This window comes from Ricinus communis, chromosome 6 (assembly GCF_019578655.1).
Source record: "Ricinus communis isolate WT05 ecotype wild-type chromosome 6, ASM1957865v1, whole genome shotgun sequence".
Taxonomy (NCBI): Eukaryota; Viridiplantae; Streptophyta; class Magnoliopsida; order Malpighiales; family Euphorbiaceae; genus Ricinus; species Ricinus communis.
Genome location: NC_063261.1, coordinates 15,987,101 through 15,997,911, shown reverse-complemented (window position 1 = coordinate 15,997,911; position 10,811 = coordinate 15,987,101). Strand labels below are relative to the sequence as shown.

Sequence of the window (10,811 nt, the reverse complement as noted above, 5' to 3'; positions counted from 1 at the left end):
AATTATTATAAAGTATGGTTTCCTATGTCAATTACTTATTGGATTAAAAACTAAGTATTTAATCTCCATTGTTATATTAAAATTTTAATTTTATGTAATATTGATTTTAAATTTGTATATGTAATTTAGTTTTAGTATATACTAATTTGGTACTATTTTATATTTTAAATTCTTTATAAACTTAATAAATTAATAGTTTTTGGTTTCAAAAAATATAAAATAATAATTTTTTAATTCATTAAATATGTTATTTAAAAAGGATATATATATATATGTATGCCGGAGATTTGCTCTTCTGTATATATAGAGGCCATGTTAGTGTTTCACAGTCCATTGTCTTCTTGTGCTTATTATTTGAGAAGAATTTTAGGGTTAATTATTTTAACGTATCCGACTTGGGTCAATTTCTATTGGATTTGTGTTTTAATTTGTTTTTTATACGGGCTTAACTTTTTTAATGTAATAAAATTGCTTATTTTCTTTAATTAAACGAAATTAGCTATTGTTTCTTTTTTTGTTTTATTTTCAAGAACTCACACGTACTAAGATTAAGTCTTATTCATTTATAGACGAAGCTTCGACAGCAGCTAATTATTTAGATTTAATTTATTATTTATATTTATGTAGCATTTTCAAACTAATCAATTTTTATATATCATGATGAACAATTTTAACGTTTCGAGTAAAAAAAATAGTTACAAGAGGTTTTTCAAACTAGAAAAGATTTTTTTTTTCTATCAATATTTCTAATTTTTAATTTTCTTGATTCCCATTCAGATAAAAGTTTTATAAAGTGGTATATTTTTATAACATGTCTCGTTAAAGTGAAAATAGAATTCATTCTTTGTTTTTTCCTTTCCATTCCCTTGGATCTCTTCTGTTTGGTCGATTTTGTCATAATCCTCCTTTTCTTTCGAGAAAAGGGAAGAAGAAGAAGGATCTTCTTCGGTGGATCCCTGTTTAGTTCCCTTCATTTTGAAAGTTGTTTCTGTTTCTATTTCTACATTTGTTTCTTCTTCACTTTTCTCTTTTTTTCTTTTCGTTTCTGAGTTCTCTTTCAGTTTCTTAATAAAAATTCGAGTTTAATATTTAATAATATTTATTTATATGTATAATATTTATATATAATAATATCATATTTATTTAAATATTAAAGTTATAATAATATTAAATATTAAACTAAATTAATATAAATATAAAATATAAAATATATAGTACAATAAATTAATATATATATATATATATATATATATATATACCAGAGGTTTGCTCTCCTGTATATATAGAGGCGTTGTTAGTGTTCGACAATTCATCGTCTTCTTATGCTTATTGTTTGAGAAGAATTTTAGGGTTAGTTATTTTATCGTATTCGAGCTGGGTCAATTTCTATTAGATACGTGTTTTAATTTGTCTTTTATACGGGCTTAACTTTTTTAATGTAATGAAATTGCTTCTTTTCCTTAATTAAACGAACTCACAAGCTATTCTCGAGGCTAAGTTTGTGAGTTCATTTTACTAGTTTCACAAATTTAAACATGAGGGGAGAATAGCTCTTAACTAGTCAAGCTCTAAATCAATAATTTTCTACATTAAACCAGGTCGGAATGCCTAATTTAAAATATACAACTTCTTATGTCAAGTATTTTTTCATTATTATTGTCATGTAAATCCACATCAAACATAACTAATATCTCGAATAAAGCATAAATATCAAATTGTGATAATTTTATTCTACTTAATTCATGCATGTGCCGTGGTTGGAGATATAACGATGTTGAATTTAAAATTGCGTAAATATTGTTCTTACATAAATTTTTCAAATTAAATTTAATGAGACGAGCATTAACAATAAAGAATCTTTAAATTGTCTCACAAACTTACATTAAAAATATTACAAGTCGTAATAATAAAATATTGTGAATGAAATTGAAAAAGAAAATGGAAAAGGAGATAAAAGAAAACATGAATAGTTCCATAGCCGGTGCATACATTACATTCATTGTGCATAAGAAAAAGAGAGATACTATCCACCAGAACCGCACTGAGTACGCCAATTATTGGTGCACGTGAAACGCGTGGTCTTTCTTTATTCCTCATTATCAAGAAAAAAAAACTATTCCATGTCTCCGTTACCAAGATCAGATAAAACAAATCAATCTCGACCGTCCATTCATAATCACAAGTTTAGTAATCTACGATCATCATCATACACTTTCCTTAAACAGTAGCTTTATTTTCACATTTTTTCCCAAATATTTTATTATATATTAAATATTGTATAAAAAGTCAAAATAAAATATATATACATGTACTATATTTTTCGTTAAACAAGAAGATTATTTTATTAATGCCCTAATTTAGCTTTTCCATTGCGGAAATTGCGGGATGATGGTACCAAAAAAGCATGAAATGAAATATTTATATAATATTAATATAGGTACCAAAATAAATGTATATATATATATATATATATATATATATATATATATAGGTTAAGAAAGGGAGGAGGAGGGTGAAAGTTGAGTTTTGTCTTTCGTTGAGGGAAATTAAGACATGAAATGGACTTGGTTGACTCATTATCTAATATAATGTGCATTTATGTACTTTTGTGTTCCCGATTTTTTCCATCCTAAAATATGAATTTTGCTTAGTTTACTTTAGTGCATGTTGTTGGACATTTCATATTTGATAGATTTTTCATTATTGTGGTTGTATCAATAATCTTAATTGAGTTATTATTTCATAATATATAATATGAAATCAATATATATTAATAGGGTTCAACTGTTTCATAATATGTTATATGCAATCATTGTAGTATTCGATTGTTCTAAAATATAAATGTGGTGCTTTGTATTATGGGTGGGTTGTACCAATAATAATATAGTGTTTCTTTTCAAGCCTTAAGTGAATGCTTGAATCACACTCAACTAGCATGAGAGAATTAAAATAGTTTTAACTTTTCATCATTATATAATATTAATAGATTTCATTATTGTTAAAATCTTTTTGTAGAATAATAGTCATTTTCTAATTATAAATGGGGTTAGAGTTGATGAAGTTAAAAAGAAATAACTTATTATATTTTCCAAACAGTAATAATATATTTTGGAGTAGTTTGCATATTAATCCAAATGTCTATTAGTACAATACTTAATTTGCCATGTCTTGGTTAGTTTAGTTTTCTTAAACAAAATTAAATCGCCAAAAAATTATTAAATTTAAAATCATTCTTTGCAAATAAATTAAGAATAAATACATTTTATTTTTACTAATATTTGGTGTATAAATTTAAATTTTTATTTTAAGTGCAGTTAAAAATAAATCTAGTATTTTAAGCACGTCAATTAATTTTAACTGGCCATATTAATGGATTAAAATTACCAAAACTGTTACATTTTTAAATAAATTTATCAAAATTAAAAGAATTGAATATAATGACCAAAACATGATAATAATTTTTATCCAAATTAAGATTATTCTCAAATGATGTTAAGAAGTATGTTCTTACATCATCTTAGTATATTCAGAAATAAATTCTGATATACTTCTTTTAAAATGGATGATCTTAGAAAGTAAAAGAAAAAAAGAAGAAGCCCTTCTTAGCAATTAAACTAACTCTCAATTAGAACTTGTTTAATAATCCAACACTCAAACTAATAGTTCATAAGGAAGAAAATAGAACTCTTAACTTATTGTTGATTTTTAAGAGTTTATGATGGTCCAATAATAAGTACTAACAAATTTTTTCAACCTCTCTTTTACTTCTTTTTTCTTTTCATTTGTAATTTTTTTTTATATAAAAGTACTAATGATTTACTCACTCATTTATCTCTCCTTTTCATCTTTAATGCAACATAAATAATTGATATATACATGTTGAATAAAATTCTAAAACTTTGTTTTAGAGTTTTTAAAAAATTGCATTTTGGTGTCTGTAAACCAAAAAGATAATAATTTAAGATTCTTATTATTGCATTTATTTTTTTCAGGTACACCAAATACAGAAAAATTCATAAGTAGTTCCAAAGGGAAAACTTGAGAATGAAGAGTATGTCTATTGGGGGGTAAATAAAGAAGAAAAGAAAAAAGAAGTGGGGCCAAAGCATAAATAGCTAAAAATCTAGGAGATCTAATGCAAAATCCTGAAGATGATTAAGCAATGAAACCAAAAAAGAAAAAAAAAAAAGTCATCTGAATTGACTGTTCAAGTCAAAATAAAAGTCATCCTGGGAATAAGCTTAACAAAATATACATAAAAAAGAAAAAAAAATGTAACCAAAAAACTATTACATAAAAAAATCAAAATTTCTTTTTTTCTTTTTTCCACAAGAGAGAGAGAGAGCTACCATGGATATAAGAATCCGCCGAGTTGACACAGTCATAACCCACCGAGTCAAAATCATGCCTTCCCAAAATTCAAAAAACTTTAAAAAAACATTTTTTGCTCAATTTAGAATCCAATAAAAACAAGGACAACAAACAGAGTGAATAAAATAGTACTGTTTTTGCTTTAGAATTCTTGAAAATGTTGGCAATATTTTAAGTAACAATCAGCAATACCAAGGTAACATTAAACTTCCTGGAAAAGAGGGAGATTTTCAGGAGGTGAAGGCAGCTCAACACATCATCAAACATACCCATAAAACATATATAAAAGAAAAAGAATACAATTGATGAAAAGAAGGCAGAAATGTACCTTTTTATTAAAAAATAAAATTATATGGTTAGATGTTTTTAAAAAAGCAAATGTAAGAGGACAGACAAAATGAAGGTAGGTTTCTGGGTTTCTTTTTTCTTGCTCCATTAGTTACCCAGTTCCATTTAGCTGATAAAGAAGACCTTTTATAGCTTCTATGTGTCCAAGAATTTCTTGAATCCAGCAGCCTTATCATGGAGAAAGATATCAAGAGTTCTTTAAATTACTTTACCTTGGCTTGCATGCTATTACCTTTTGGCATTTTGGGAGAGAAAAGAAGTGCTTTTTATGCAAGATTCAAGAAAAAAGAAAGAAACTTGAGAAGGTGGGGAGGAAAGAAAAGAAAATGTGCAAATAAGGAACAAAAACTGAAGAGTTGTTTCTTATTGTTTTTCTTTTTTTTTTTCTCTTTCAATTCCTTCTGCTTCTTGTTCTTGTCCATTTTGCTCATACAAACAAAGCAAATAATAATAATAATTATACTAATAAACACAAACAAATATCCTCCTATACAAACTCTCTCCCTATTTCTATTCTCTTTTTTGTCCCTTTTTTGGACCAAACTAACAAATTACAATCTCAAACTTCTCCACATCAATCTAACAAGAATTCAAAAAAGAAATAAACAAACCCAAAACCAAAATGGCAATTACAAAGAGTATTGAATTGAAGTGAACTCTCATACTCCATCATCATTATCACCATCCATGAAATTTTTCCAAGCACTAAACTACTTTCACACAAATTCAACTCCCAAATCTTGCAAAAACCAAAACCCAATATCAATCTCTAGCCCCTGCTTCCTATAGAATAATTAAGAAGAAATAAAAACAAGGAGATTAAGAGCAATTACTAACCAACTTATATGCATATAGGGGTTTTTTGTGATTGTCACTGAGAGCTATTAGGGTCTTCATCTCCACTATTAGTAGTTTGAGGCTGTTGATGTTGATGATGTTGTTCCAATGGATTATTTTGGTCAGAATTCATGTTTAATCCACCTCTGGAATATGCATTAAGAGCAGCTAACATTCCCAAATTTGTCTCTGACATACTTAACCCAAGATGTTGTGAAGGTTGTTGTTGCATTAACATTGAACCCAATTGTAAAGCATTACCCCTTCCACCTCCAAAATCAAGATTAGCAGGAAGATTAAATCTCGGTACAAAATGCAACGGAGCTTGTAATGTATTTCCACTTGCAGCTGCTGCTGGTGTTGCTGTAGAAAATGGCCACATCTGTGGTACTGGCTCTGATGGTCCAGCAGGCCCAGATGCGGCGGGGGTCGCAACCATCGCCGGACCACCACCACCACCAGCAGTCACTGGGAGCATCCAAAATGTGCTACCAGCAGTGCCGCTAGTTGGTGCTGGTGCCACAGCCCACATGGCAGTTGCTGGTAGCATGTTTGATGGCCTTAGTAGTCCTGTAGAACCAGTCTCTTGTTGCTGTCCTTTTGGTAACTGTAAACCTGTTTTAAACCCTTTATTGGGCGATCCTCCTCCTCCTCCTCCTCCGCCACCACCACCACCACCACTTTCCTGTTGACTATGTTCCTTAAACAAATCTTCCCTATATCGTTTTCTCGCATAATTCTCACTTGAATCTCCATCTCCACCTCCGCCACCACTCTCTCCACCACCACTCGGCAGCGCCTCCGCTATTTGATCTGCTGTCAAAAGATGCTGATGATGATGAAACCCTAACATACCCGTATGAGCAAACCCTTCTTGATCATAATGAGAATGATGATGCGCCTGAGCCAAAGCCAAAGCACCATGAAACGAATGAGGAGCAGACTTTGATGGAGGAGCAGAAAGGGTACATCCACTACTTCTTAAAGAAACATTCAAAGTTGAAAAATTCGCTGGAATTGTTCCAGTTCCAGTCGCCGCTATAATTGCTGGTTCAGCTTGTCTTAATAGCCATTCAATTGTTTCTCCATCAGATTTATGACCTAATTCTCTTGTCAGTTGAAAGACCCTAGCTGCACATGTTGCTGGCATTCTTATTCTCCTTCCTCTTCCATCAACTTTCGTGTGTCGGTCTTTAGTAGACCGCTTCGCTGGCGTTGCAGCTGCAGCAGTCGCTGTGGTGGTGGTAGCAGTGCTTGTGACTATAGAAAGTGAAGGCCCAGATCTGGTGGCGATCGCGAGAGACGCGTCGACGAGGTGGGGAGTAGTAGGAGCGGAGGATGTGGAGGCAGAGGTGGAAGAGGTTGAAGAGGATAAAGAAGTTGAAGGAGTGGAACCTGTAGTAGCAGTAGTAGGAGTTGAAGAAGCAAGATTATGTTGCTGCTGCTGCTGCTGCTGCTGTTGATGGTGGTGGAGTGGATTAGAAGTACGAGATAATCCAGCTTGGATAGATATGGAGCCCATAAAGGGACCGCCTTGAGATGGTGGTCCTCTGCCATCAAAAGCAACTTGGTGGTGGTGGTGGTGATGGTGGTGGTGTTGCTGTTGCTGGTGGTGGGGTTCTTGGTTAGAAGAAGTATTATTTTGCTTCTTGTTTTGCATATCTGTAAGTTCCATTTGATGTTTGTGTGGAAGTGGGGTTTGATGGGGTTCTTTTCTTTTTTTCTTTTTTCTTTTTTTCTTTTAAAATTTTCTTTCTTTTTTTCCTCCTTTTTCTTTCCCTAATTAATTTTTGTTTGGATTGATCAAAATTCAATACCCACCATCTCTTTGTTCCTCATCTACCTCTCATGTGTTTTCTTGAAAACAAGAGAAAGAAAAGGAAAGAAAAGAAAAAAGAGCGAGTTTAAAATCTTTTGCAGCAGGGGGTCTGGAACTGGACCTGAGTATAGGACTAGGAGTTTGTTTGTGGGGTTGCTTTGCTTTGTTTTCTGATTGATTGACTGTTGTCTTTGCTTGAGCAGAGAGAGAGAAAGAAAGAAAGAGAAAAGAAAAGAAAATAAAGGGTGCGCAGGTTAAGATGCTGGCTGGCTGGCTGGCTGGCCAAATTGGAAGCAGGTGTTTGGGGGAACCTTAGAGGGGAAAAAGAAAAATAAATAAAGAAAAGCTTTTGCTACCAGAAGAAGTCCACCCGTGGGGTCAAGTAAAAAACAATGGAATGTTAAAACAATTTAGCATTTTTTCACATATAAAAATATAGTATCACCTCTAGTTTACATGTACATATAAAGATACAACTCTCTTTCAAACCCAATACTACCCCTCAGTCTCAACCCACAAAATTACATGTTACCAGGGGTAATCTTGTAATTAAAAATGATTCAGTGGCCCCCTCTAAACTTCTATGTGTATACAAAACACAAATGCCTGATTTTTACCTCTATGCTTTTTATATGACCGAGTTAATTGAGTTACTCAGGTTTTTTTATTTTTTTTGCCTCTTCTCTTCTCTTCATGTTTTTCTTTCTTTATTTCTTGATCATGCTCTGCAGGTGCACAGTTTTTCAGACCAGAAAAATAAATAAAAAGAAATATTCAAGACATAACAAGTCTTTCTCTGTACTTTTGTATGAAAACCCTAGTCCACAAGTAAGCTGATTTTGGATTCAACACAGTACCTACACTGTCAAAGATTTTGTTTTGTTTTGTATTTTTAGTTTTTGCTGCAAGTACACCATATTATATAGAGCAAATCTCTGTCTCTCTCTCCCTCTCTCTCTCTCTCTCTCTCTCTCTCTATATATATATATATATATATATATGTGTGTGTGTGTGTGTGTCTTTCTTTCAAGTTTCCAGTTTGACCCTTTTCAAGAATGAGGGTTTAAGGGTTTTCAAGGTGAACAATGATATATTATGAGAGTGAAGTGGGCTTTGGATATGGTAAAAAAGAAAAGAAAAGAAAGTAAGAAAAGGGAAGAGAATGGGGTGTGAGTTTGTGAGAATGGTGGTGAGTCCAGGGCAGCAAGCAGATAGTTAGATAGACAGCGCAGGTAAGCATCAGATAAAAGCATCTAATGCAGTGGGACAGCTCATTCCAAGCCAAACCCCACACTGGGAAAAATATATATAATATATATATATAGTTTTTGTTTTTCTTCACTTATTATTTTTAATCTCCAATGCTCCTTCTCCCTCTCTGTCTTCTTTATTTATTTTTTTCTTCGATCTTTTGGGCTGTTGTATAACTCAATTTGGACACTTATTCTTTTGATATTTACAGGTTTGCAAAATGACAGAATTGCCTAAATTATAAAGAGTTGATTAGACAAAACCAGAAAAGAGGGAGAGAGAGAGAGAGAGAGAAGCCACTCACAGGAACTAATTAGTTTGGCAATTAAGTTAATCAGCTCGGCATTCTTTTATTACTGAATTTTATAGTAATATTGTAAAATTCTACTTAAGACCGTATATATAAAAAAAATATAAATTAATACGGTGATTAAATTTAGAAAATAAATATATTCAAAGATTTCTAAACAACATATAAAAATTAATTTAATATATACTTGAAGTCTAGCTCAAATGACAAGACATTCGCTCTTGAAAGTAAGAGGTCTTAAATTCGAATTCTCTTCATTTCATTATTTGAGTTTTTGACTTTTCATCTTTATATTGAGTCTAAGAAGATGAATAATATGTTATGACAATAAAAAAATTAATTTAATATAATCATCAAAATTTTAATGAATAAAACAACAAACAAATGACCCAAATGATAAAATAAGAATTTAAATTAATTAAATCGTGGATTTCAACAGTCCAATTTCATAATATTATCACAATGGTATGTTATCATGATTGCATATAATAGCACCGTGGCATTATGATTTTGGACTGATAAATAGGGTTTTATGGTAACAACAAATTAATGAATGAAAAGTTTAATGCAATTCTTCTGTATGATCATTTGAAGATTTTGTTTTTTAAATTTTTTCAACATAATATTATTTTATAATATGGTCTTATGAAGATACTAATTGCCACCCATATGCATAATGCTGCCTTGACTTGGAAGTGGATTAGTAAAATAACAAATAACATAGCTTACTACAATCAAAAGGTTATTAATTATGCTTTAAGCATCCAAAATAATATCATGATGGTAAATATCAGACTAAAATGATAACAAAATCATACAACATCTACATGTATGATTAAAGAGAGATTAGCATCATTAAAAAAAAAAAGAATAAATTCATCACACACATATATATATATATAATTTAAGATTTTACAATTTAACATGAATATTTAATATCTTCTTTTTTTTTTTTTGTTATTACGAGACTGAGATAATAAAATTCAGTTTTGTAAATTAAAATCTAGATTTCTCATTATAAAATTCAAATTTTAAAATTTGAATTATCTTTTGTAAAATAAGATTGTGAAATTACGGGTTGTTCTACCATATGCATGGTTTATTCAATTTAACCAACTATAACTAGAATGTAGTTTATTGGTTGAATCTAGTATACATAGGTGGAAGCACACCAACCAATGGCAGTCGCGCAGGTAGCCACCCATTTTAAGTTATATGAATTTATATCTCATTAAAATTCACCTATATAAACTCATCTTAAATTAATTTTTAAAACATTATATTTTATTATTTAAATTTTTTATAAATACAGATAAAAATATTTGTATATTATCTAAATATGTGTCAAAAGAGATATGTATATATTATCTGAATTTATTCAAACTCATTTAATATACAGTCTGTAAAATAAATTTTATTGATATTTAATTGGATAAAGAATATTTTATCTGTTGTATTTATATAAACATTTAAAAATTAAATAGATATTTATTTATTTCAAAATAAATTAATAAATATAAATAAAAAAGTTAGAAATTAATCTAATAAAATAAAAATATGAAATATAAACTAATCAAATTTAAAATTAAAAATTTTATATATCAATACAATTTATCATAAAATTCATCATATTTAATCATATAAATTATCAAATATAAATCAGATGTAATATTACATATTTAGTAATTATATTGTTTGAGAAATTGAATTTCTATGCAATATAAATTTAATATAAATGTTAACATATTAAATATAAATCCGTTGAAAATTAAATTTCAACTCTCATTTTATTAAAATATTAAAAGATCCGACCCGCTGTCATCTCTACTAGTTTTATATTTTAAAAATTCATATAAAATTGTAAATTTTCAAATT

At 29.8% G+C, this 10,811-nt stretch overlaps 1 protein-coding gene across 1 annotated transcript; it reads right to left on the bottom strand.

Annotated features, from left to right (window-relative positions):
- Positions 1-5,054: 5,054 nt before the first annotated feature.
- Positions 5,055-7,911, bottom strand: LOC8277541 (transcription factor TCP8). Its single transcript, XM_015725272.3, has 2 exons — positions 5,557-7,911; positions 5,055-5,458 (listed from the first exon to the last, which is right to left on the bottom strand). Exon 1 carries the CDS (start codon positions 7,229-7,231, stop codon positions 5,591-5,593), a length of 1,641 nt encoding a protein of 546 aa, XP_015580758.1. The 5' UTR covers positions 7,232-7,911; the 3' UTR covers positions 5,055-5,458; positions 5,557-5,590.
- Between the last annotated feature and the right edge of the window lie 2,900 nt (positions 7,912-10,811).

Excerpts from the sequence above, each read along its gene's own strand:
- LOC8277541 (XM_015725272.3), bottom strand. The coding sequence starts at position 7,231 with ATGGAACTTACAGATATGCAAAACAAGAAGCAAAATAATACTTCTTCT.